We start from the raw sequence: 27424 nt of genomic DNA, 5'->3' as shown, positions 1-27424 counted from the left end.
ATGAACAGCTTTCAGCAGAAAAATCTTACTGTTTTTCCACTAATATATGTTTGATCATACTGTGGATACCTGTTCTGCAGTTGAGTGGAACTGCTTCTTTATAGGTAGCCACAACAGAGTAAGATGGGAAGGGTGTTCTTCACTGTTACTCAGAAAAACAGCCTGTTCTGATGCTTGTTGAATTTGTTTCAGTAATCGGCAGGGGAGGTGAACAGATCTCACGGATTCAGGCAGAGTCTGGCTGCAAAATTCAAATTGCTCCAGGTAAGAGCCTCTTTTTAGGGTAGGCGAACAGGTTGTAATGCTGAAGGATGTTATGTCCATTACATCAGGTGCATTGCAAAACTCATAATGTATTATTCCTGTTAACAAATGCTGTAGTAGGCAAACATGCATGGGAGGGCTGTTCTGGGGCTGACCTTTCTACTAGCATAAAAAGCAGGTGTGTCAGGTGGTTTTGCAGTGAAACAATTAAGAGACTATCTTTAACCAACAGATGGGTTCAGTGCAAATGGACACTTCATATTGTTCCTACAGCAAAAATTGCAGCTATTTAGTTTTTGCCTAGCGGTACCTCTTTGTTCAGCTCTTGCTGTTTTGTTTTTGATTAGTCTGGTCAGCTCCACGCAGAAGGCATTTTAGGAGAGTAGCAGCAGCTCTTTGTACAAAGCACCATGCACTGGGGAGATGGGACCATTCAATGCTCTGTGCTAGTGCTGCAGCCTGTGTTTGGGAAGGCTGTACTACAGTGCTGTGTAGGAAACCATGCATGAATATAATCTAGATCCTTAAACCTCTCTCTAATTGGTGGAGAAGGCTTTAAAAGAAATGCAGACATCCAGCAAATCATTTTAAACATGTATACCCTGGATGTATTTGAATTCATTAACATATGCTATGTGCAGATTGAGCATTTTCATTAGTACTTAACAGTTACTGAAGCAACTGCCATTTTTGAATTTTATATGCTTGCCAAGAGTATGATTTTATAAGGAAAAAGGCCACCTGGGGAAGTGCAGTTCCATGAAGTACTGAAAAACAAAAACAAACAACCCTCCCCCCAAATTGTAGTAGTCTTTTAAGATTCTGTAGGAACAAGACTTAATTCTTCAGAAAGAATACATTTCTGAGTTRCTAATAGATAAATAAATACTACTCACATTTGCTTCTAGGACTTGATTGTAGTGAAGCACAACCTACAAAGCTGCATGAAGGCATGGATTCGGATTGCAACTCACCACTTTGTGTTTTCAGGCAGCAGTTTGTTCTTTATATTAGCTATCTTTCACTACCCTGTCATTTACAGTTAAACTGTCTAGTCCTGCGTCAGAGGAGTAAGCATTCCTCTACCTGCCTGGTTAGTGAAGGCAGTTTGGATGCTGAGAACTGGGAAGTATCCAATCCCTGTTGTCTTCTTTTTTCCTTTGTAGATAGTGGTGGGATGCCTGAGAGGCCCTGTGTACTCACTGGGACGCCAGAGAGCATTGAGTGAGTTCTGATTTCATTTTTCTCCTTTCTCCTTCTCTCTCTTCTCCCTAATGCTGTGCTCTGTCAGTGGTTCTACTTGGTTAGCTGCACCAGCATGTGTTGGCCTAGAGAAACTTGAGGTGCATAGAACCTCTTGGTCTGATCCTTTAAACTGTGCACCTCAAAGGCTTTTTTCCAGTTGCAGTTTGAACCCTCTGCAGAAATTCCCATGGAATTCCCTTCCGCAGGGCAAGGTTGCTCTTAGGGCACCTAGGATGCAGTTTTGTAACTGCAACTTTCCAGGATACTAAGTTGTTGAAGGGTACTTCTCTTCTCCCCTTTGCCTCCCTTCTCGTATTGATGACCATCCTTCAAGCTGAAGAAGGGCTGCATGAGGCCTCCAAAGCCTGTTGGTGCCACTCCAGAGTAATCTGGAGGTTTCTGGTGTTGTGGCAGAGCAGCATGAGGCCCATGGGTGTGCTTGCCTCTGCATCTCTGCCAGCGAGAAGCAAAGGACTGAACTAAAGTCTTGAATTCTGATCCCTGCATGGTAGAGACACATGGCCAGCCAGCAGGGATTTCTACTCTTTAGGCCTATAGAAACTTTAGGGACAGTGTTTCCTCCCTCCCCCTTCCCAGGAGCTGAGTTTGAGACTCTCACAAACCAATTGAGGACCTCCTGCTGGAACTGGATCCAGGATCCTCAGGCTTACAGGAACACACTTAACATATGGAGCTGCTCTTTCTCTCCCCAGCCTTTGGGTAGGTGGGTTTTTTAAAATCCATCTGGAAATCTTTGAGTTGCATTTGATAGTGAAAATACATGGGCACAAAGACCGTCTCTAAAAGAGATGATGCTCATCATTCTTCCATTCCTAAGAGATCTAAGGGTACTTAAATCTTCTTACTCTACCATAATACTGCAAGCAGTGAGCCAGAATAAATATAATTGGCAAGCTCACATTATAGGGCAAGCAATGTGTTCTTGCTGGTATTGAAGTGCTTTTCCTCCTTTTAGCAAAAGATGTTTCAGAACAAGAGCAAAATATTAAAAAGCTGTGTTGCCTGATGAGATGCAATTGGGGGATAATGGGAGAGAGTTAGTTTCTTTTGAAGGACTTCATGGTTCTGGGAAATGCAGTTAAATGTGGTCATGTCCAAAGTTTAAAAAAAAAAAAAAAAAAAAAAAACAGAAGGGGGAACACTCAATTTATGAAGCAGAATAAGGAAGGCTGCTGAAGACTTGGAATTGGATGAAACTTAATTTGCTTCTGTACTAAAATTGTTGTCAACTTGGTGGTTTGAGCTACTTTTTAGGCTACTTGGGGAAAAATAAAATGAAGTAAAAAAAACTAATCTAGTGTCAGACTACTTTGTGAAGGGTTTTAAGTGAGGAGTGTTTCTATTAGTTATATTCAGTGACAAACTAACAGATTAATTTCCAAACAGCCTCTTCTAATCTGAAATACATCGTATTAGCTATTGCAGTCTTKATATTATCACAAAAAGAACATTGTGCAAAATGGAAAGGTAGATGAATAAAATCTCTTAAGGCTCTTTCAGAATATTTGAAATGAACTTCCAGAAATGCCGCCTTTTGCCTTGTTTTGTGAGAAAGTTGAGAGAAAGTGGTGCTCTGATCTCTGCAGCCTTAGATCATCACCCTTTGAGCTGTGAACATCTGCTTGCGAGGAATGAGACAGTCCTCCTAGGGTGGCTGACGTTGCTTTATATGAAGTAGGGAGAGGGGAASACACTGCCTTTGGCTGAATAGGGAACTGCTACCTTTGTTCTGACTGCCTTGGAGGGTTGTGGGAGAAGGGGATTTGTTGGTACTAGCAATTCCCAAGGTGAAGGGAAGCCACTGTCAGCTACATCTGACCTGTTAGAGATATTGGAGAAGGTATCTTTAATCTCCCAAATGCTTCTTTGTCTGTCTCTTCTCACCAGTCTTTCACTGGTTACTGCCACAGTATCCTTGCCTTGCTTTCCCACCTAGCTTCAGCAGCTGCTGCTTGGGGCAGAGGCTGTGTTAGAACAGTGTTCTGGTGCTGCTGGTAAGAGTGGGCAGAGAAGAGCAAGGCAGTTGCCTGTGACTGATTGGAGAGTGGTGAACCAACATGCTGTGTTAGTATCAGAGTAGTGTCTGTTTTGTCTTGACTAAGAAGGAGAGAGGAGCTTGAGATTTATCAGAAATGGCATATGTATATTTTTAATTAGGATTTAGACTATTTTCATTCACAATGTGCACCCCAGTTGCTGTAAYTCAACTGTTATCCTTAACTTCCAAAGATAGCAGAGCATGCTGCTGCTCTTCCTTCTGTCTCCCCCTTTCAGAAATCAAACTGCTTATAAATAATCATATTAGGGGAAACTGTATACCAAAAGGGTCAAAAAACCATTGTGCTAACTGTGGTTTCCTTCATCTCTTCACTTATTCTCTCCCCAATTGCTTCACATTCCAGTGGTTCCTAGTCTCTTCATCATATGGAACAATGTTATCTAATGGTTGTTTCCTTCGATTCTTTTCCAAGACAAGCAAAACGGCTACTGGGGCAGATTGTAGATCGCTGTCGGAATGGACCTGGCTTTCACAACGATGTTGATGGCAACAGTACGATTCAGGAGATTTTGATCCCGGCATCCAAAGTGGGTCTAGTCATCGGCAAAGGAGGTGAAACAATAAAACAGTTGCAGGTGCGCAAGATGCATTTACTTTAGGGCTCTCTCCCCTACTGCAGCTTCTCTAGATCAACAAGAGTGTGCTGAAATGGAGAGCCTTAAATGCTCTAACCTTCTACAGCAGGGACTGCTCTTCTGCCTTCGGCGAGCTGGACTCAAATCCGATCTTGCGTTAAAAAGAAATCAGTTCGGCCTCAGCTACACATGTAGTGGAGTTTTGCCAGAACTGTGAAAGAAACTTGTGTACTTTAGATAAAATTTGATGTATACTGTTTAGGAGGCAATCCTTGTAGCCAAAAAAAGGCTATGTGTAGTCTGCTGCTGCGGTAGTTTTTAATGCCAGCCACGCTACTGTAGAATGCTGTTTTTCTTCCATTACTAATCTGTAAGGCTGGTGTTTGTTGTCTTCCCTTTTCCATCTCTCCCCTTTCTAATTAAAAGTATCTTGTTATGTATAAACCTATGTTCCTAGACATTCTTTATTCTTCCATCTTGTACRGTTTTATTTAAAGAATAAAGGTTTTCAGAAATGAACTTAGACCAAAAATAWTATTTTTATAGAGTGCCTTCCCTAGGCCTCTGTCATCCAATAATTTCAAGGCTGATCAATCAATTACTATTGTGTGCAGACAGCTACAGATTTTGGAAAGAGCTAGAAAATCAGTTGTTGAGGTAGAGGGGTTCTCTTTTTGCAAGATACTCAGTTATCCAGGTCTTCAGGAGTAGCATGCTTTCAGTCCTTTACGCTCTAGGACTGTTACTGAATTTATGCTGTTAGTACCCAAGAAGAGCTAAGGTAGCTTCTGTAAACTTGCTACTTCGACCTCTATAATATTTAGTAACCAAAACATAGTTGCTAGCTTTAGGGACTCTGCTTAGCAAAGTGCTCTGTGCTTTTTCTTCAGGAGCGAACGGGTGTGAAAATGATTATGATCCAAGATGGTCCGTTGCCTACTGGAGCAGATAAACCCCTCCGTATTACTGGAGATGCATTTAAAGTACAGGTATGTAATAAAAGTAAGCTGTTGCCGCTGGGTACTGAGGAGTAGTTTAAGCACTGGGATATTTGTCAGCATCTAATGGAGCTAAATCCAACTGCAAATGCTATGATCCCTGCTGGTTTTTTTGTTCTGTGCATTTATAGTCTTGAGTATTTAGAGCAAGTCAAAACAGGAACTAGCAAGTGTTGGCTTGTCTACAGCTTAACCTAGCTCTTACTTCAAATAGGCATTAGACGTGGGTAGAAGAGTTGAGAAGGAGGGTTTGGAGAAAGTGTCTTTGAAATGCTTTCCAATCTGTGAAGCAAAAGTTGTAGCGATATGTTACATAAATGGGTTCTTAGTGACTAATTTAACTACGTGTAAAGACAGTTTTGTGGAAGGTTTGCCATCTCAGACAGCCAATTGACACAGGTAATTAAAATAAAGCCTGTAACAACTCCTGAAACCAAGGGGTTTGGTTAATACTAGTACTGCAGTCCCACTGTGTCAGGGTTCTACAAATATGTTTATGCCTGCGGTTCTTACTTTGAAGCAAAAACCCATTATCAACTAGAGAGCGCAAGATTTCAGCATGATGGAAGTACTTAAAGTTAAGAATTAAACTTAAGTTGTGGCGTGTTCCACTTCTCAGCAAGTGTCTTTCGTATCTTGCTAAGTATTTAAATCTAGTTTTGCTCTCCTGTCTATTTCATAGGATCTCCTTAATGACAAGTTGCTGGAACAGTGRATGCTGCTTAGGCATGGTGTGTTCGGGTGGCATTTTTCAAATGGCGTAGTGGAACAGGGCTTTTAGGTTTGAGTGATAATTTTCAAAATTCTTATGCTTACCATTGCAAAGGTGTCGATATGTAAAAAGAAGTCTAATGGCAGTCTTGCTACTTTTAACCAAATCACGTTCTGAATGCTACTACTTTCCACACGACTGTTTCTTCTGCCTTGCAAGATTTGCTGTTGCCGCATCTCCTGTGCCATACATCCTGTCGATCAATCACGGAGGCGTTATAGGCTGGAAGATCTCTGAGGCACTTTTCTAAGTTGAATGCACTTTGAGAGCTCAGTGAATCCTTGGTTCTGGTGGGATTCTCTGGGTGAAACAGTGTTGCTTAACTATCTCAAATTGCTATGAAATCTCTCCATTGCTCTTATTTCTGTCTTGGCATCTCTGAAACTTCTTGAGTTGTTTACTTCTGTAATAAATTCCAAGAATGCATGGAAAATACAAAATGTGAAAGGAGTCGATTCACCAGTGTCCCTCAAACTTGGGAAAGCAAGCAAACAAACAAACAAACAAAAAAAAAACAAAAACCCACCCTGAAGAGTCAAAAGCTTGACTGGTAATATACAGAAAGAAAGGTTGGGTTTCAACGTGTGGGCGTTTTTCTTTTTTTTAAATGGTGACTGCTATTGGCTTATATCTAAGGTACAGTTTTGCTAGCTGGTCTACATGCAAGCTTGTGAAAAGCCTTGAGGGCTGCAAGGAGATAGGAAGAGTAATCATTTGCCTCAAAATATCTTGCTGGATTGCTGCAGGCTTGGGCTTACCTTTCTGAGTGTCAATAAACTATTGCCCACCTGTCGTCTTGGTTCATGCTCTTTCCTCTTAGACACATTCTCTGCTGGATTACTACAGCTTCTACTATATTGTTAGTTTCAATTCTATCAAGCAGAAAAGGGCCTTCCATTTCCTTGAAAAGAAAAGAATGATGATTGTATTTTTTAAAAGCTAAAGGGCCTGTCCTTTTTGAAAGACTGAAACAAATTGCATGCAGGAAACTGCCACCTCGCTCACTTGATAGACTTTGCCAGACATGGAAGATGCCATCAAGAATAGATCTCTACTGCCTGTGGTTTAAAAAATTCCAAATCAGAATATTTACATTAGGCGGACCGAAGTTGTTCTGCCTGAAGGCTAACCATTAGCTATTACTGAGGCCCTGAGCTGGGATGGCAAGCAGAATAATTTTAAGCTAACTGTAACTTCTTTCCCCATGTAGCAAGCAAGGGAAATGGTACTGGAGATCATCCGAGAGAAAGATCAGGCAGACTTCCGAGGCGTACGCAATGATTTCAGTTCTAGAATGGGAGGAGGCAGCATAGAGGTATGTTTTCTTCATGAGTTACTGTGCTAACCTCCCTGTGGGATGGGCAGGGAGGGGGAAGTCAACAAATTTCACGTGTAACCTATATGCTTATTTTTAAATGTGTTGTGTTCTGTTGTCAGAAGAGTCTGGCTGGCTGTAAAGAGGAGGAGTTCTTAGGGACTCCCAGATGGCACTTCTTAAATTATCTTTTGGAAGCAGCATTCTTGTAGAGCAGAGTTCATTCAGTGGGGAAAGGAATTTGTGACCGTGTGTTTGTTTTTCTTAAGGGATATGGTTCTGTAGCCTGGAGCTACTTAATGTGACCTATCCTCATAGCTAAGTGCATCTCCTTGTAAAATTGGAGTAATTCAGTCTAGTTCTCTGAGCTTTCATACTGCTTTGCCTTTCCCATCAGGTCTCTGTGCCCAGGTTTGCTGTTGGAATTGTGATAGGAAGAAATGGAGAAATGATCAAAAAGATTCAAAATGATGCTGGAGTTAGGATTCAATTTAAACCAGGTTTGTGAGAGGATGGAGAGCCATTACTTTCTGATCAGTATTCCAATTTGGGATTGATAAATCCATTCTGAGGTTACAGCAGCTAGGCTTTTTTTTTTTTTTTTAAGGTGCATTGTGTCTCTTTCTAAAAACATGCTGCTGCTTTGTGCACTGTATTTCAGAGAATAAGATTATAGACATCTCATTTGCAAACATTACAAGTCACAACAGTGATGTCTTGACTGGTAACCATATGAATTGACAAAATAAAAAAAGTGGGTTACTTAAAAAACTAAAACAAAAAAAAATCTTTTTTTTGTTAAAGATTTCTCCTTTGGGACATTAAAGCCTCTGGGGATCAGGAGTTGATTAATTCTAAGTAACTTTCTCTGGGTCCTTGGCTGTCTGATCACCTATCAAAGCTGCCTTTGTCCTCTTAAGATTATATCTCTTTCATGGCTTTTTTTGACATTTGAATGTGTTGCTTTTTGAATGCTGTCCCTATTGCAAATACGATTTTGGGTTTTGTCTTTTTTTTTCATTAGGGTGGAAGAGGGGCTGAAGTGGAGGGAAGAGAGGTCTCAGGATAGATGCATTATGTGAAAGTGCTGCGAACAGCAGCAGTGCTAGAAGGAAACTTTTGCTGGTGGGTGGATGATTTCTCGTTTTAATTTAGTCTTTGCTATCTCTCTTCACAGATGATGGGATTAGTCCTGAAAGAGTTGCACAGGTCATGGGTCTTCCTGATAGGTGTCAACACGCAGCACACATCATCAATGAGCTTATTCTCACGGCACAGGTGGGTTCTGGAGGCTCTTGGGAGGAAAATGCTTGTATGAGAATGTAGTCTGTGTGCATGGGGCAATGTAGATGGATGCCACCATCTAAAGAAGAGTAGCGGTGTTAAATTTTCCCTCTGGCAGGCCATACATGTCACTGCCAAGGACAGAGCTGCTAGGTTTAATTTTTAATGTGATACGGACTGATGAAGCTATGGAGGGTCTCCTCAGGCAGTAGTATAAAGTGCCATTGTGGCTCCACATTTTCCCTCATGTTGAGTTGGTTTTTTTGAGCTTTTTGGAAATAGTGAACTTGTGGAATGGAGTCCGGCATGAGATGGTTTCTGGAGACTATGCTCAACGTGACTGTGTAAGGCTTCGGGCGACAGAGCGTTAATTAACAGTGCTCAGACAGTGCCTTCCCTGGCACCTCTTTAGACSCCAGCTAGTGGATGTTACTTCATGTACACATCCCTAGGTGGCTTCAGAATGGCCTCCAGTCCTCTACTCGAGTAGTTGTGGGAGGCAGGGGAGGGCAAAGAACATTCAGGTGTCTTGTTACTGTGCTCCAAGTCRAACACCAACATACTATATTGTTCAAGAGTAAGAAGTATGAAGATGAGTGAAATAGTAGGGCAGGTTCGTGAAGGAGGTTGTGTATCCCCTTTTATTGGGGATGGTGAAGATGTTAGAGAGCACTCTGGGCCAGATATCTGGGCATATTCGTCCATGAGGGTAAGTCTTGGTACTTCTTTCTGCCCTGAGATCTGGTTTGAGTACTTGATTACATAAATCTTTTAACATTCCACTTAAATTCCCAGGCCTCTCATGGTGGCCTCTTGACGGCCCATGGCCTTTGCTTTTGGAGAAATCAGTTATCCAAAATAGATGTGTCCTTTAAGTGTCTTTGAACTTAAAAGTTCCCGTAGGAAGTTTTGGAAAATGTGTATTTCAACTAAGCAGTTGCAGCAGTTCTTCAAAGCATGACACTTGAAAGGGTTTGGAAGCTAACTTCTGTGTGTGTGTCAGTGCCAAGATCTATTGGTTGCTCTAAGGAAAGCCCCCATCACAAACTAAAAGTCCTTTTAGTAGCTGATGCTTGTTCATAGGTTTATTTGAGCAGATATCAAGGCATGCATTTAGCAAATATAAATATCTTCCTGAGTCAGGAAGGGAGCTGTAACCTACGTTAATGGCATTTCTTTAAACTGTTTCAAAATCTTGAATATGGAACTGAAGTCCAAGAATATCTTAATTTAGTGCCATTGATTATAATGCAGTTTAACTTACCTTGCTCTTTTTTGATTTTAATGCACATTGAGGCCAGGAATAAACACTGATACAAATTCTTTTTCTTCCAAGGAACGAGATGGTTTTGGAAGTTTGGCTGTTACGCGGGGAAGAGGTCGTGGCCGTGGGGACTGGAGCGTTGGAACACCTGGGGGCATGCAGGAAATAACCTACACTGTGCCAGCTGATAAGTGTGGTCTTGTTATAGGCAAAGGTAGGTCCCAGTGACACTAAATGCCACAGCTTGCAGCCTTTCTCTCTCAGGAGGGTCACGTTCTTGCGGCCTGACAATGGGTCTTTGGAGTTTTCCATAAGTGTAGGTATTTAGTGGCCAGTGAATGCAGCATAGGAATAAGCCAGAAATGGTTGTGGTTGTTTGCTTTGTGATRCTCTCACTCCTTGTGATTGTACTCTCCAGACCCTTGTTCACAATAAGTAAGGGAGGCTCTTCATGCAGAGCTGTCAAGTAAACTTGTTATAACAAGCAGCTGGTTGAGAAAAGGCTGGGTCATTTGTGGATCCTTTTTATAGGGAATTGGTTTAAAGGACAGTTTATCAAGGACAAGCAGAACAGTCATGTCATAGTGCTGGATTTGTGTGAATGCTATGTGATAAAATGGAAGGTCTCGGATTGTGGCAATAACTGAAATGTCCGATGGATAAAATGGTGAGATTTGTGTGCATCTGAGTCTGTTGCAGAACAGGCTGGTGCCCCCACCTGCCTTGTGCACCTCATCTTGCTCAGATCTAGTGTTCCCTGCCATTGAGGCCCTTTTGCGGCCTTAGCCATTGAATCTCACCATGGAGATGGACAAGGAGATGGCTGGTCTTTCTCAAGAGCCAGCACACCCTCAGGACAGTGCTGAAACCTCAGCATCAGTCTCAATTTGTCATAAAGCATGAACAACAAATCAAGCAAGAGCAGTACTTGCAGTAGAGCCAGAAATTGGGGAGCCTGAATTGTTGTGATGCTTCTGAGTTAATATACTGCCATATCAAAGGAGTTGTATTTTTTTGTTGTTTTTCTGTCTGCCTATTTCAGAAAGAATGGCATATGCTTAAACTAGTATTTAAGTACTCACAGTTGGCTTTTAGTGTCAGTAAAGGTGAGGTGAACAGAAAAGGAACAAATTAGCTACAACGGTAAAGGCGGCAGAGACTTGAGGGCATTGTGCCATGTTTCAGTGACATTTAGTTTCCTACCATCCTGCTGGGCAGGAGTGAGATTGCAATGGAACATGTTATAGCCTTCCTCCCCCACCCCCCACCACACAACCCTGCTGCATCTTACTTGTTCTCTTCCCTGTAATGGGGCCCTCATTACATCCCAAGCTGCCTTGTTTTAGGATGAGGTGGAATGAAGCCTGGGAAGAAGGCATATCAGGAGTATCTGCAATCAGTTTAAGATGTTACTTTTGTCAGAATCTGTTCACAGGCCTGAAAACATTTTTTATATTGTATTTAAAAAACAACAAATTGCTCTCCCCATTATGCAAAAATTGCAGAGCAATTGCAGTTGATCTCGAGGAACAGTCCAGTTGGGCAAAGATCAAGCAAGGCAAATTTAAGCCCACAAGTGAGAGTTATATGTATGGAAAATCAAATTATAATGAAACTTTATTGCAATATCCATTAGTCATCCTTAATAAAGGATCAGAAAAGGTCACTTGTTGTTCAGCAGTGCACTGAAGTGGAGCATTTGTGACTACAGAGAGCAGTGTGTGCTGAAAAGATAAATGCAGGTAGCAGAGCTGGATGGCCTCAGGTTTGAGCACGAGGCCTGGCACAGACTCACTGTGGGGGTGGAGGGGAGCTTTTTACCTATGCTTCTACAGCAGCAGAACAGGGGTTCTTATCCAGCCGGATCAGAAGCACTCTGGAGTGACTAATTACTAGTTGTATGGTGACTTGAATGCTTGTAGTCTTGTAATACCACCTTGCAATCACTGTTCTTACAGTGCCTGTGCTCTTAGTGTGTTGCAGCATTCATTTTTGTCAAGTGAGTGGCGGCTGTAGCRTTACCTTCTGGGGTCTAGACCAGGATGGGAAGTACTGCACTTTCCATATATTAATGCAAAGCATTGATACCTGATTCTTCTCTCTTTCTCTACCACTGCCTCTGAGACAGTATTGATGGGAGGGGATATTACTTTGAGTTGTGGGGGGGGGGTTTAAAGTTTCCTACCCCCCCACCCTTCAGTTTCTGAGTAGTTTCCAATTGTTAATGTTTTTGTTTTTTCCCATTGAGACGGAGCTTTGCCGTTACCCTTCTGTATAAAATCTGGCCGAGTCCTCTGGGCATGTATATCCTGGTCTCCATATTTAGCACTGAAGCCATGGGTGTCTCAGGCACCCTGGCACAGAGTAGTGGATGTGGCCAGGTAACGGCTGCTGTGCTTTCTGCTCCTTGTCACCACCATAGAAGTAGAGAAAAGCAGGAGGGGGGAAAAGTTTGTCCCAGCTCCAGCTCTGTAGTACATATTAAAGATCCAGGTCTCTTTCCTTGTGAGCATCTCTTCTCAGGTTTCAAAGCATCAGCCTTATGAACTGATAAGGAGTACTTGGTTCCTTGGAAATTGTGTGTGTGTAGCTTTTTCCTCTAGAGGGTGGGTAGGTGCAGCTTTTCTTTTCTCAAAGACTCTGAGGAAGGGTGGAGACGAGAGCCATACACATGTCAAGTGCTTTCTCTGTTTGGTGGTGCTTGGAAACAGACCGCAGCCTCTCTGGGCCCCCACTGGATTTCCATGATAAATACAGCAATATTGACAGATAACGTGGCTGGCCTGGCTCTTGTCAGCTCTGCCTTTTAGCAGGTTTGATTAATTGCTTTACGATTTCACGTCCAGCTGGGGGGCCACTCTTGGATCACTTCTGCCCCCCATCAGGTAGAAGAATGGAGCAGGCTGCTGAATGCTGTCTACAGACAGCCACCATGCGCTGAGTGGGTCACCTCATTATGAGAGAAGGTGAACTCCTTCCGGCACCGTGCAGCATGGTGTTGCTGCGTCACTTCATTTGCATGCTCCAGAGGCTGAATTAGGATAGCTTGGATGGGAGGGAGTCCTTTAGCATGGAGCAGACAGGAGGATAAGGAGAAAAAGGGCAGACTCTTGGTAAAGGAGGTAGATGCGTTCAATCTTTAGACCAAACCTGGAGAGCAAGCTCACTTGATCCTGCAATGTGGCCTAGGAAAGGGCTGGTGTGGAAACAACCCCACRACGACCCAGTCAGTGCTAAATGCTAAGTGCGGAGGCTGTTTGAAAACTGTGTTCTCCTGACTTTCAGTTTGAGAATGCTTCAGATTTTAATCCCCTTGTGGAAGGAGAAACTTAGTCTGAGGTGAGAGTATCAAGTTTATGTCACCCAGCTAGAAAGTTCTACTCCTGCATGTTTTAAAGTGTCTGAAAGGATCCWGGGGTTTTCATTAATCAGATGAAGTGGCTATCGACTCAGATCTCTTCCCAATTTGTAAAAGCAGGGCTTGATACAAATCTGCATCTAACAACCATTAAATGTAATGACAATTCTTGGTCTTGAAAATTGCATCTTACGGCTTTCCCATGCGTTATCAAAAATGAGTGACTTGTCTCGTGGCTACACAGTACAATCCCTGTTGTCTGCCCAGAGATGTGGCATGATTATGCTTTGTTAAATGCATCTTCTAAAATTCATCTAGAAAGAGTTAATTGCCCTTTGGCAACTTTTCCTTCTCCCTTCCCAAAAAAGGCTTTAAAATGTTAAAAAGGTCATGAGTCTCTTACAATGAAATGAACAAGTGTCTACAATATTCACGGTTTGTTTTGAAGTTGTGCTGCATGTATGGAGCTAGAAATGCCAGCAAAATTGATGAGTTTATTTTTATGTACCCATTTAATCAAAACAAATCTTTGGTTAGTTTCCTTTGCTCTCTTTCTTACTTGCAGTTTTTTTTTTTTTTTTTGGCTTTTTGTTTCTTTCAAGTTTGTGATTTAAAAGTTGTAAAACTCCTTCTTTCCCCACACCCTGTAATTTCTCCAGTTGAGTGGAGCTGATCTGTAAGTTCTGTGAGATTCCAAAGGAAGAATTGAACCATTGTAACATTGGCTGAAGCTTTTGTTAAGCAAATTTCATTAAGAGACTGAGACCTAACAGGTTTTCAGGAAATCAAATCCACTTTGACTAGCCCTGCTGCATCCTACTTGAAGCACTCCTGGGCTCCAGTGTATCCAGATGGCAAACGAGCCAGATATGTTCACTACATGCACAACTAACTCCGAAGTAATGGAAGGCAGCTTGGAATCCTGCACTGCTCCACTTGTATGAAGGGATGCTTGGGTTGCACTRTGAATAAGAAAGGTGGTAAGCTGAGGTTTCTTTAAGGGAACAAGTACAAACAGTACGTAGTTGTGAGAAAGCTTAAGCTTTGTTTTTATGCCACAAGGTATGTGGCTGGTGACTTTTTGCCTTTGTGGAATGAAAGCTCTAGCTACAGAAATAAGTCTCATGGAAGAAGGAGAAAGCATGTTTCAGTTGCAGTAGCAGAAACAATTCTCATGGCAGAAGGACAAAGCGTGTTTCAGTTGAAGRTGACTCTTCTCAGGAATATGAATAGGTGTTCAAAAGCGCTGAAGTTAGTGGGGATTCAGTCAGCACATTTTTTGTCTCTAATTTGTCACAAAGCATATCTTGGCCATCATGCTTCTTGTTTGGAACTTGGCAATGTGCACGCAAGGGRTCTGTATGTATTCTTAAAACAACATCATCCATGACCCCGGAAAGGGTTGCAACTCACAGTTTCAGATCATGCTTACGAGGTGGTTGGAAGAAGCAATGCGAGCCAAGGTACTGGAGCTTCCTACAGTGTTGCTAACCCCAGCCTGCTTCCCTTGAGGCAGGCAGAAGGTATCTGAAACTATATTCTCATTACCAGAGCCTGACTTTGGTGTTAGTTATGCTTTATGGAAAGAGACACTGAATATCCCTTCTTATGTCTTGGTTTTCTTCAGGTGGTGAGAACATCAAGAGCATAAATCAACAGTCAGGAGCTCATGTGGAGCTTCAGAGAAACCCGCCTCCAAACACAGACCCTGGTGTACGAATATTCACAATCAGAGGAGTTCCCCAGCAGATTGAACTCGCTAGACATCTCATAGATGAGAAAGTTGGTGTAAGTTCACTCTCTGTTGATGTTAGTTCCTATCAGAAGTGACATTCTTACTCATAGGTATGTGTAGGTCTGGACTTAAAGCATGGCACAGAATATGCGTGCTTACATTATTTGTCTTCAAAACCCTTTGCCTGTTAGCAGCTATTTTGAACTTTGGCCCTCCAGCATCCATTAGATTAGTCTTTGCTGTGGTCCCAGAAGCATCAGACTGCTGACATAATCAAGTGTAGTGTGCAGCTGTATGAGGGAGAAAAGCTTTAATAAGGTATCAGAAGGCTGTCAAATGAGATTTTTGAAGGGAAGACACTGATGTTACTGCTTGAGAATGGCACAATCCTGGCACCATAACCCTGAAAGTAACAGTAAACTCCTTGCTCCAGTAAATCTAGGATGACTTTTATCTTTCAATTAATGCAGTGCTGTGGTATTGAAGCTTGGTAATGTCAGGATGGAATACTGCTGAAGGGGGAGACTTGAGTAAAAGATAGTGAGAAAAATACTGAACCGAGGCATGGTAAAACTGAAAAGCAACTTGTATGCTGAATTATTTGAGAAGAGAAAGCTTGATACCAAACCCAGGATCCAAGCTATTTGGAGCAAAACTTTGACTGTACCGTAGTACCATTAATTCTTCCGTGGGCTGGCCGAAGTTGCTTTTGAASTTAAGTGTGCTGACAGTCCTGAGAACTCTGTCCTTAGAGGACTGGTCACTTACAGGAGCTGGGATTTATTGGGGCATGTCCCAGGGTGTCGTCTTCCCTTTCCTGCTGCTCATACTAGCTGCCCCCACCCTGGGCTTAGACCTGGCTTTAAATGTTTGTGGATTCTGTGACAGGGTACCAGCATGGGTGGACCTGGAGGATTTGGTCAAAGTCCRTTCAGCCAAGCACCTGCCACACCTCATCAAAAGTAAGCTGCTCTGCCTTTTGGGGATGGGCTGTGGGGAAATGCTGGGAGCTATAAGAACATTCAGAGAAGAATGGAGGGCTCTGAAGGGGTGTATGTGGAGCCTTATGATTAAGCTTTCAGAGGCTTTTAAGCTTGAGTACAGGAAGGATTTTAGATGCTAAATTGTTAAAAAAAAATAAATAAATAAATAAAATAAAAGTAGGAACTGGCATCTCCAAAATTCCTGTCCCTATTGCAGTGAAAGCATGGAAAGAAGTTGGAATTGCGTAGAGTACGAGGGGTGCTATTCAGTATGATATGTTCCAATTCTGATTCAAGACAAACAGCAGCAGAGTTAACTTAGTGTTTTGTGTTGTCCCTGTGTTCATCTGTTTGCTCAGCAATTTCTGACTCTAAGAAATAATTTAATTTCTGTGGCTGATTTGTGCATGTGACCTGTTACGTATTTTACTGGCTACTTCAGTATGCCTTTTTGTCCTCTGTAGTGGTCCTCAGGCGTTCATGACGCAGGGTTGGGGCAGTACCTACCAGACGTGGCAGCAGCCTGGACAGCAAGTTCCAAGTAAGTGTTTAAGCCCTGGGTTTGAGAAGGAGTGTTGTTCTCTGCCCAATCTCTGCTTCATGACCACAAAACACAGGTACTTCCCTGAGACTACTTGAGTGAAAACAGCAGAAGCAGCTTCTGAGCAAAGGAGGTGGATGCAATTGTGCTCTGGTRTGAGTTCAGAGTAAGCCGAAGTCTGCTGAAAACTGTAACCCTTTCTGTGCACTTAACTGCTTGTATCTGCTCTCTTTGTGTAGAAACTTGGCCTTTTCAGTTGGTCCTGTCTCATAACAAAATCCTTTCTGCCTCAGGCTCTCTCCCTCCAGGGTTTTCCAGACAAGCACTAACCAACCCCACTTCCCCTTAACAGGCACACCATGTCTGATGGTGATTTCTCCCCACCTCTCTGTTCTTGACCTTATAAACTCCTGTTACTATATACATGTCCCTTATGAGCTTTTCTCACTGTTCAGCTCCCAGTCTGATGGAAAGACTGGGAAGCAGGGGCAGAAAATGGACAAGGGGATAGCTTTGGCTCTTATCCAGATTTGTTCTCACCAACTCTAATAGTGTCCCCTTATCTCCTTTTGGGAGTTGATGAAAACTGATCAGCGTGCATAGTGCTAACCACTGGGAATGAAGCCAACAGGATAACTGGCTTTCAGATAAATAAAGAAAGTAGCAGTGCACACATGTTATGGGTTCAGATGTTGAACCTAGATCACCCCTGGTGCTGGGGCTTCCCCTTCAGGCTGCTGGCACTGAGTCAGGCTGACTCTGATTCTTTGGAGTTTGAAGCATCATTATCTCCCAAAACCCTGTTTAGTGCAAGTCAGCACKTTGGAATAGGGAGTTCTCCATTTCAGAATAATTGAAGTTATAGGTACTAGTAGCACTGGTAACGGCATCATGCTGTCTGTGCTTTGAACAGTAGGAGCAAGAGTTTGCCAAAACAAAGCAAGTTCCCAGTCTGCTTGGTAATCTCAAAGTTGATGTGACRGAGAAGGTAGTAGTGTCCAAGAGACATTTTTCTGTCACAGTTTTTCAGGTAGTAAGTACTTTTYAGTGGCCTGGTCTTGTGAAAACTAAATCTAACCAAGCGGGTTTTAATTTTAAAGAGTTTTAACGACAAGGGCCTTTAAATGCTGTGGTTGCTGTGGCTTAGCAATACAGTAGATTAATTCCAGTATAAATTCCTACTATTTGAGGTGCCTGAGACAAAGGGAGCATTGGGGAGCAAGGCCTGCAATTGTACTTGTGATTCCCGGTGACACCAGTCACATTTTAATGTTTATGAAATGGTACATATCAGAAAACTGGATGTCCTCAACTTTTGCAGTTTTCCATCGATCTGCAGAAATTTGTAGAAAGTCAGTTTCAAGACAGAAGTTTCAAGACAGTAAAATGCAACAGTGGACTAAAAAGGATGTCAAATAATATGTGAAATAATGTGGTACTGAAGAGGAGTATTTCCTATTAGCTTATTTTACAAGAAAATTGTTATTCATATTCTCTTTTGTGCACTCCCAAGAGCACTGGCCTTTCCTAGGCTTTGAGAAGCAGGCTCTTTCCTGCACAAGGAGAGCAGTTGGTGCAGCAGGGAAAGGTCTAGAAAAAAAGTGTAGTGTTTCTAGAAAATTATTCTCCTGTCCAGCCAGCTGCCACCCCTATGCCGTTATAGACTATATTTTTTGTCTTCATATGAAGCCTTTGTTAAATAAATGCTTATGAAATGTGCTTTGCTATTTGCCTTGAGAGATGTCTTTGCAGCTCACCTTAATAACTTGTCCTGTGCTTCCTCACCTCTCCTAAACATCCTCTTACCCTGACCACCAGCCACTGGGGAAAATCTCCTTTACTGTGACATGTTCCAGACTCAAACCTCCTGACACTGGGACCTGGTGGTACCAAAAAAAAAAAAGGAAAAGAAAAATCACAGGTCCTTTGAATCCCCTGATACTGTTAGTGCAGCTTGTGTGTTCAGAAATGAAAATGACAACTGCTTTGCAATTAATTTGTTAGGTTTCTGGTGGCTCCCAAGACCTGTGAAGCATCCTGCCTGCAGTAATCCTTTTCCTGTGTAGGGTTAATACCACAGGGCCAATGGGGACAGATTTCAGCAGTTGAACCTGATGGAAAATGTTGGCTCTCCAGTTGCACGTCCACTTAGGATCCTCATGTTCCTGTTTGTAGCCAGACACACTCTGAAGGCAGTCTTGGTAAGGAGAGAGGACAGACAAGATAATGCTGTGCATTAAGCAGACTTCACTGCTTTCTTCTGCTGCAGATCACAATGGTACCCAGTCAGGCCAGGTGGAGTTCACCAAGGCGTGGGAGGATTATTATAAGAAACTAGGTAAATACCTGTTTTTACACTTCAAGTTTTAATTTGAAAACACTCTTGTGAAGATTCCCTTTCCCTCCTGTTTGAAAGCAAGTGCCGCAGCCTGTTTTTTCATGGCTTTGCTAGCCCTGTCAAAGAGCTGGCTGAGTCGCTCTCCAAACAGACTTCCTAGGGACAGATTTGAGAGTGCCCTCCATGTGGGAGGAGGGGCAGACCCCCACCCCTACACATGTATTTAGATTTTAATTACTTCCCCCATCTTAAATAAATTAACTGGCTGGGGAAACATTTTGCTGTGAAATGCATTTAGCTGCATGTCCTTTCAGTCTGCTGCGGACTGTAATTCTCCTAGAAGAAAAGGCATTGAAGGAGGTCCTTTGTTGGCATTAGCAGGTGGACAGTTGAGGCAGCCTTGACCTCTGCCAGAAAAGGTCCTGACTTGTAGCATTGGTCAAGTCTTTTAACCCGCTTTTATGCCCCTGGACAGGACACTGCTGCCCTATTCCCTCCACCCACTTCACGCTTCCAGTGTATTATGTTCCCCTTCCCCCCGCTTCAAAGCCCTCCTTCAGCCCGCGTTGCAGTGCAGGGTTGTACGTGGAGCGAGGGCAGTTGGATGGGCTGAGAAGAGCGCTCTTCCATGTTTCGCTCCTGTCCTTGCCTGCCTTCCATGTGTTTCATGGCTTGTGTTCAGCTGTCATGCTTTCACTGTGTTTGGCTTTCCTTGCAGCTTTCTAATTACTGTATTGCCTATTCAGGGGATTTTTTTGTTGTTGTTGTTTGCTGCATATCTGGCTGAGGGCTCTTTGCTCTAACTGTGACTAAGGGAAGTGCAGACTTCGTGCTTCTGCACCCAGCTGTTGGGACTGTCCCCTGCAACAAAACTTAGATATGCTGAAATGAAGACATCGTAGTGTTTCAAAGAGCGGGCCTGTGCTAAGTGAAGGCAAAGGCTCCTGGGTCTGCACAGGAGGTATTTGTTTGGCTGGTGCTGGCGGTTGAGTGAATCTCTGCGGCAGCATGGTCTTGGAGTGCGCGTATTGGCACCACTTGTCTTAGCGTGGTGCGTGGGTCCAGAGACTGCGTTGCAGAGCCAGTCATGGCTGTTGGAAATGTTTCATGGATCCCTCACCAGAAAGCGCTTGTGAGAGTAGCACTGCAGGCTGGTGCAGAATTTGCAGCTGCCTTCCACTCTCTGGTAGGAGTTTGCCTACCCCAGAGCTCTGTGCTCAGGCAGGTGGTACACTCAACACTCAGGCTGCTGGCTGTGTATGGGAATATTGTACAAGGGTGCAGTCCCCTCAAAATGAAGCGAGGTGACCCAAAACATGGCAGTTTCCTTGGCAGCTCTGTGGCTGGAATTGTGGCAGGGTCCCCAAGCTAGAAGTGAGTAGACTGAAGGTCTGGGGTGGCTGATGTACAAACCTGTTAGCTCCCAACCAGTGTGCTTTGGCTTGAGCAGCTCCCATGGGAGGGGAGATTTGGCTTACTGCTCTTTAGCAGGGCACAGGTGAGATGAAATCAGGAACTTGACCTTTTCCTCAGCTTTCCACGTCTGAGGGTGCCCGACATTGTAGAAAGGTGGAAGCTGAAGTGTGGAGTCTGGGCAGTTGAGCTAGAGCCAGGTCTGTCTAGTGGAAAGATGTCACTAGCTGGAAACTGTTACCTGTTCCATATTGACGTGCCCCTTGTTGTCATCTTTGCACAGGCCAACAGAGCCAGCAGCAGAACAGCCATCCCGATTACAGCAAAGCATGGGAGGAGTATTACAAAAAACAGAGTGAGTGAAACAGGGTTACTGGAGATGAATCAACTCTTGTTACAAAACAGAGTTAACTCTAATCCAATAACTTGTGTCTCCATCCCCTGCTGTTACAAGTTTCCAGCCCTCTCCAAACACCCTTTGGTCCTCTCCTGTTGGTGATGGTGCGTGTAGTTCTCCCACTGAAAGCTCTGTCTTGCTGCCTGCTGTAGAAYTTTAGGAGAGGTGCTCTCCTTGAACTACAGTCCACAGTAGACTCCGTGTCCATGTTGGCAGTTGGCCTGCCTGGAGTAAATGTTCACACATAACAAGAACTGATGCTGACAGAAACCCGAAAGCTGAAGCTGGGTTATCTGAGGGTAGGGAAGCTCCATACACAGGTGCATGGATGGGACTGTCCCTTTCCACTCCATGAAGAGGCACAGGATGCCAGCTTCTGGATTTACGTTTGACACCACGCTGCTGGAGCCCTCAGGCCAAGGACGAACAGTGCTGACTGTCAGACTGTGTCCCTTCAGCAGCAGGGATGGTCTCTTCAGCAGCAGGGATGGTCTCTTACGCTTTCCGGCTGCTGTTGGTTTGTGACTTGCAAGCCAGCTTAAAACCTGTCCTGTCGTATCCAAACAGGAGATAGCTGCTATCACTTTATCAGATGTCTGCAGCTGTTGGAGAGGGGCTGGCTATCCTTAAGCTTTACAAAAGGAGATCCTAAGCCTGGATTTCATCTTACCGAAATGCTCATTTCTCCCTTTTTCCCTTTTCCTCCAGGTCATGCTGCCAGTGCTGCTTCTCAGGCAAGTTCCCAGCCGGACTACACGATGGCTTGGGCAGAGTATTACAGACAGCAGGCTGCCTACTACGGGCAGACACTAGGGCAGGCTCAGGCCCACAGCCAGGTCTGTATTTTTATTCTGACGAATCCCTTATCTGCTTCCCTGGGGGATCTGGGTACATTGGCCTTGCCCTAGTGGGGTGGAGATTCCACTTTGGGTTCCCACAGTGAGGCCAAGGGATATTTGTGACGGAGGAAGTAATCACAGAAGTGAAAACRTGCTTACTGCTCCCTGTTGTGTTGTAGCAGTGTGTCTTATTCTCTGTACAGGGTGGGCTTTTTTTAATCCTGATTATTATTACTTCTCCTTCCCCCCTCCCCCCCCGGTGGCCGCCTTCATATGTCTGAGGTTGTTGTGTGGCTCTTGGGAACTTAAGTAAAATCATGAAACTGTGCAGTCACGGTGGCATGAAGCTGTTACAGAAGATCATGCAACCCTGAACCATGTGTGCAGGCTTCGCCTTTTCTCTTGGAAGCTTTGTGCTAAGTTAGCAGCTGGGCATTTGCCTGGCAAGTACCATATMCTGAAAGGGAAGGGAACATTACTAGAAAAAATAATTCAGATTAAATAGCTGTCAAGTCAGATCTCACTTCACCTGTTACTCAAGCCCTGAAGCTCATTTTTGTGGCTTTTTAGTGAGGGTTGTGTGGAATTTATCCTGATACTTCCATCAGGGCTTTACTAAGCACCAGGTTGGCTAAAGTGATTGTCTTAGTATTTGGCAAAAAAATATGTGCACAGAACACACTCGTGCCTCCATATCAGATGTTTCTCCCAGCTGAGTCATGTTCTTATTACAACCCTTCGGAGCAAAAGCTTAAYGCTTTGGGTCTGAAAGCAGGAGGCACGGCCAAGCCTGCGCCGCCGTTTTCCTCAGACGGCTGCAGGCTGCCCAGCCGCCGCGCTCCGGCGCTGGGGTCGAGTGGGGCGAGATGGGCGCAGGAATCGGCGCCTGCCGCGGGCGCCGCTGAAGTGTGACCTCCAAACAGCGATAAAAGGCAGTTCTCTTCATTCCCTTAAAGTCTGGCCCTCCAGAGAAGAGAGATCTTATTGAATAAAAGTCATGAACCCCTGGAAGGAGAGCTCAGGGATAGCGAGCGGTAGGGCAGAGATCTCTTCGACAGCGATTTGAAGCATCCTTTGAGGTATACGCGCTGCTCTGCTCGAACGAGGAGTGAGGGACTCGTGGGGGGCAGGGTTAGACAGCTTTAAGAATTTGCTGCTGCTGAGTAACTTTTCCGTTTTCTCAATCACTCTCTCTCTCTCTCTCTCTCTCTAGGAGCAGTAGAACAAGGTCCTTGTTGGCAATTTTTTTTTCTTGGAATCATTGTGGAAGAAAACCTTTTTGTAACAGAGGTTTCTAGATTTGCAACATTTTGATGAAGACTTTTCTGTTTGTTTGTGAAACACTAGCTGTAGGATAATCTATACTGAACTTTTCTAAGAATCAGGAACAATTAGTAATGTACTAAACTTATGGACATACTGGTAATTTTGTTTCCAAATTTGTAAAAACTCCGGGATTCTTTTTGGAAAGAAGCCAGAGAATTTGCAGGCACCAAAATGCACCCCAGAGCTGTGACATTTCAACATGTGGTTTTTTGTGTGTTTTTCCTTTTTAATTTTCAATCTTTTCTGTTGCAACAGAAAGAGTGGCTTGGAAGTCTTAGGTGGTATGTAACAAATCCTAAAAAGAAAAAAAAAATTTTAAACAGTATTTAAATATTCTTAAATATGTAAATTCATTAAATGTTTTACTTCTAATTTCTTGTATCTTGGCTGTCTTTGATTTTATTGCATTTTTTAAAAACTGAACTATAATATGTATTGTAATTAATTATGTGAATTCTGTATTGAGACAGTTACTGTTTTGCTGTCAGGCAAGTTATGGGGGGGGCATTTTGTAGGGTTTGTATAATTTCTAGAGTTCTAAAGGGGTAATATAAAAACGTGTTAATTTTTTTAGCAATACATAAAAAAAAGTTTTTATTGTTAGAAGTAATAAAGTATCAAAGACCTCCAAGCTTGTTTAAAAAAAAAAAAAAAAAAAAAAAACAAAAAAACCCTTCCTCTATGCTCTCAGAAATATAAATACTGTTATTTTTAATATTAAAATGAATCTGCTATTAGTACCTTTAACAAACACTGTGGAACATAAAACCATATAAAAGGTAGTAACTATTTTTTAATTCCAAGGTGTTTTTTGCTTTTTCATTTCTTTTAAATATTTTCTTATCTAATATTTGTCAAATTACCTAGAGAAATAAATGAATCTAGTATTAACCACAGTATGCTCTAAATAATTTTGATTTAATAAAAGGGATAATATGATTTCCAATGTTTACTGTAGTGTTTCTTGTACAGATAACAGTGTATTTTTAAAGGAAAAACGGAATTGAAGCTATTTTTTCTTGCATTTTTAATTGACCTGCGGGACATTCCGTTTTGAAATGTACTGAAGTTTCTGTTCTTGGGTTCTTTCCTTATTTTTCCTTATGCTTGAAATGTCTAACTATAAAGAAACGCAATCGGATAATGTTGAGCATGGTGTTTAAAAAAAAAAAGTGTTCTTTTTATTTGACTGACAGTTGCATTTTACACTCTATATAATAAAATTTCCACAAGATGTCTTGTGGGTGAAGTATTTCCCGTCTGTTTTACTCGGTTTGCTCACTCTCTGCTTTCCCGAGGTCCCCGCTGCCTGCGCAGCAGCTCTCTCCACCCGGAGACTCGCAGATCCTGTCGCCTTTGCGCTCGCTGTGTCATGTTACTAGTTTGGAATGACTCCGTTGCGTCAACTTGAGCCTTAATTTTAGTGAAACTCTATTGATGTCACATCAAAGTGTCTTCTGACACGGTGACACTGAGTATTTCCACAATAAGGTGCTGTAACTGTAGCCGTCTGGGCCAGAAAGATTATTTTAATAAAGGGAAGTTTTCTGTAACAAGAATGGTATGGAGACTTTATCTACAGCTGTGTAAAYGCTTTCCTGGAGTCAGCGGATCTTGGTTTTGATACCCTGCACTTGTTGCTCTTCCACAGCTTTGCTCCGTTGAGGTGGGAGRTGTTGCCCAGCTCTCGTCCCCCAGCCCCCCTTCGAGGGGTCTGCGGTGGGTGCTGGTCGAACGKGGAGAAGCGCGAAGGGGTGCAAGCCTGGTGCTTCTCCTGTATTACGTAGGTTACGGAGCAGTAACTTCTCTTAGCTGTAACCAGGCCCAATTTGGTGATAGTTTTAGTGACTCTAGAGATCCCTTTAAAACGTGAGTTTTGTGCTCCACCAACTTGAAATAGCTTCATCCACCACTACCAACCCATCCAGGCAGACATCTGTAGCAGAGTTTGTGGACGGGGGAAGGGAGGGAGGAAAGAAGATCCCATCTGCAAAGCAGGGAGTGGGAGGCACATTGAGAGCCGGAAGAAAAGGAGATGTAGCATCTCTAAATATACCTCCAGAGAATCAAGAGAGACAGTGAAAGATGGGATAGTAAAAGCCACTTGGAAAGAAGGGAGAGGGGGGAAAAAATGGCTAGAGGAGGGCATAAAGGCTGCTGATGGGAATTGGGAGCGGGCATTACCGAGAAGACTTCCTTCTAATTCATCTTCCAAGCTCTGTGCCAAAACAGCATTTGGCATGGTTCACAGGGAGCAATTGTGTGATAATGAACCCTAAGGTGTCCCTTAATTGAAGACTGAGTATTACAGATTGTGCCAATAGTCGTAAATGGCGCAGGATTGTGGGAGGATGCATTTTCTTAAATGTATCTGTAAGTACAGATTAGTGAGTCTCCCCAGTGAAATACCCATACTATAAATTATGGAAATATCTCTTTCTGATGCAACCTTTTATTGAGGGGGTGGGGCAGCAAAAGAAATAGTTTGCAAGCCTTTGAAATTTGGCCTGTCATTAAGATGGTGCCTGCAAAGCTGGGGTTTCATCAGCAGTCTGGTGTCCTGGAAGGCTAAAGTGCTTGAAACGGTCCCAAGTCCGGCGACTGGTTTCCATTACCGCTGCCCGCTCGCTGGGGCCAGACCCGGCCAYGAGACCTCCGTTCGCTTCTGAATTGTGGCTGCTGTTTCCACCGGCACCGTGAGAGCGGTGGGGCCGGGAGGGGACGAGACCCCCCCCAGCCGCGAGGGCCCGGGGCGCCCGGCGCCTCCTGCATTGCCGTCGCGCCGGGCTGCTGAGCCCGGGAGCCTGCAGCCTCCGGCGGGTCGCAGAGAGGGGCCGAGCTGTCCCGCTCGGCCCCGGGGAAGTTTAATCCCCAAATCGAGGTGGATTTGAGCGCCGTGTTAGTTCTCCTAGTGGGCATAATTTGTTTGTGCTCTTACTCTTYGCTGCCAATCCTGCCCCCTCCCTAAAAAGCAGATATTTTAGGGCTCGCTGCGGCCTTGGCGGGCTTTGCAGTGAGAAGCGGTGCCGTGGGCTCAGTGCAGAGGCTGGCGGCGAGCGCCTGCTCCCCGGGGTGCTCTGCAGCAGGCGGAAAAGGGGCGTCTGGCGGGACCTTTGGGGCTGCCCGGAGGTTGCAGAGCGGCCCTGGCATTTCGGGGTGCCCTGCTTTAACCCCGCTCCTCCCTTACGGGCAGCACCGGCGCTCCCCGGGGAAGGCGGAGGAGCTCTACAAGGAGCCGTTCGATCTGGGGAAGTGTTTTGCCTCTGAAGCTGTGTGTTTGGGGAGGGAGGAACCAGATTTAGAGGAGATCCCAGATGAGGGCCCTGGGGGCCGGTCCCCAGGCCCCAAACCTACTGCAGGTCCATCCAACGCCCCCAGCGCGTGGGCTGGGGCTCTTTCCTTGTCTTCTACGACTCCCGTCTCCTCCTCAAGCCCAATCCTTTCCCCGGGGCGCTCAGTACACCCGAGGGCTTTCCCTCCGCCCCAGCGTTCGCCCAGCTAGCCGCGGCGTGTAGCGGTGCATCCTCCGCGGGCATCGCCTGGGCTGGACGTCGCCTGCCGCGTTCCCGCCGGGGCGCAGGGACTGCGTCTAAACCGACTTTCACGGCGGCCCTTCCGCGAGCCGTCTCCGAGCAGCAGCYGGGCGAGCGCTGGACGTAACTTTGCTAAAGGCTCTCGCTGGGCCCACGGCTGCGCCGTTGTTCCTCTGTGCGCTATTTTCAGTTTGCCTTAATATGCGGGCGCTATTTTGAGGGCAGAGGGGAGACTTCAAGACATTCTGAAAGACTTCCTTTAATTTTGCATGATTTGAGAACGAGCTACATTATGGACATTGCGAGTCAAACCGAAATGATTATTGAAAGAGACAAGCAGGCTTGAGACTTTTTTTTCCCCAAGTACTAAATATTTAATTGCATTAGAGTAACATATTTACAGTAAGCTGTATGAAGYGCGGGGTGGCAGGTACTGCGAGTTYGTGGTATTTAACTCGAGGCTTTTCAGCACAACACGGGTGTTGGCAAGGTCTCACCTGCGCTGCTTCTCGCGCTGCAGAGACACCTTTTCCCCGTTTCYGAAGCGGGTCACTCCGCGATTTCCAGTGCCGTCGGGGCCGGTAGAGCGGTGGCACGCGCACGGGGTTTATTTTCTCGTGATCTCAGACTCCCRCGCTGTCCCTGCGCAGAAAGAGGTCTCGGGGCAGCGCGCCCGGGCGGCTCGGCCCGCGTTTGGGATTGTCGCTGCCTCGGGAGCCTTTCGCCTGCCTTTGCTCTCGGTCGCCCGGAGCCGCGGGGTGGTGGGGGGGGGACGCGGGACGGGGCCGAGCCCCGCGCAGAGCGCGCCGGGCCCGGAGGCAGGGTGCTCCCCGCAGCGCCGGGGCGGCCCGAGAGCATCGCGCAGCATCCCCCCCCCTTCGCCTTATCGCTTGAGGAAATCCTATTTCAAGGCCGCTGGACAGAAGCCTCTGATCTTTGCAGAGGCGGCCTCGCTCGCCCTCTAATCCCGGCCGGGCCGGGGTGCAGGTGCCGCGGGCCGGCGGATTAGACGGTCCCGTGCCTTTGTGCGAGCCGTCACTCAGCCGGGCGCTGCCCCGGAGAGCCGCGCCGGCGGCGGGGATCCGTGTACGCGCCTTTCGCCGGCGAATATTAAACTTCGCCGCCGCCGAGCCGCTGCGGCGGGCAGGCGGCGGCCGCTGCTCC

General features: G+C 44.8%; 1 protein-coding gene across 5 annotated transcripts in view; it reads left to right on the top strand.

Annotated features, from left to right (window-relative positions):
• Window positions 1-23099, top strand: part of FUBP3 (far upstream element binding protein 3) — a 41424-nt gene extending 18325 nt beyond the window's left edge. For 2 of the 5 annotated variants that reach the window (XM_085325346.1, XM_085325350.1), the window contains exons 6-20: window positions 193-264; window positions 1431-1488; window positions 4002-4164; window positions 5055-5153; window positions 7145-7249; window positions 7647-7749; window positions 8427-8527; window positions 9870-10011; window positions 14783-14943; window positions 15779-15852; window positions 16338-16414; window positions 18684-18752; window positions 20449-20520; window positions 21271-21398; window positions 22615-23099. In XM_085325346.1, the coding sequence (XP_085181472.1) occupies window positions 193-264; window positions 1431-1488; window positions 4002-4164; window positions 5055-5153; window positions 7145-7249; window positions 7647-7749; window positions 8427-8527; window positions 9870-10011; window positions 14783-14943; window positions 15779-15852; window positions 16338-16414; window positions 18684-18752; window positions 20449-20520; window positions 21271-21398; window positions 22615-22623 (1433 nt within the window). In that variant the 3' untranslated portion in view covers window positions 22624-23099. The remainder of the gene's footprint in view (window positions 1-192; window positions 265-1430; window positions 1489-4001; window positions 4165-5054; window positions 5154-7144; window positions 7250-7646; window positions 7750-8426; window positions 8528-9869; window positions 10012-14782; window positions 14944-15778; window positions 15853-16337; window positions 16415-18683; window positions 18753-20448; window positions 20521-21270; window positions 21399-22614) is intronic. The other 3 variants (XM_085325347.1, XM_085325348.1, XM_085325349.1) reach the window with 3 other exon arrangements.
• The last annotated feature ends 4325 nt before the right edge of the window (window positions 23100-27424 follow it).

This window comes from Rhea americana, unplaced genomic scaffold, assembly GCF_003343005.1.
Source record: "Rhea americana isolate MKP2758 unplaced genomic scaffold, rheAme1 scaffold_97, whole genome shotgun sequence".
Classification (NCBI taxonomy): Eukaryota; Metazoa; Chordata; class Aves; order Rheiformes; family Rheidae; genus Rhea; species Rhea americana.
Note: the sequence above shows the minus strand (reverse complement) of the source record. Positions and strands in the feature narration are given on the sequence as shown.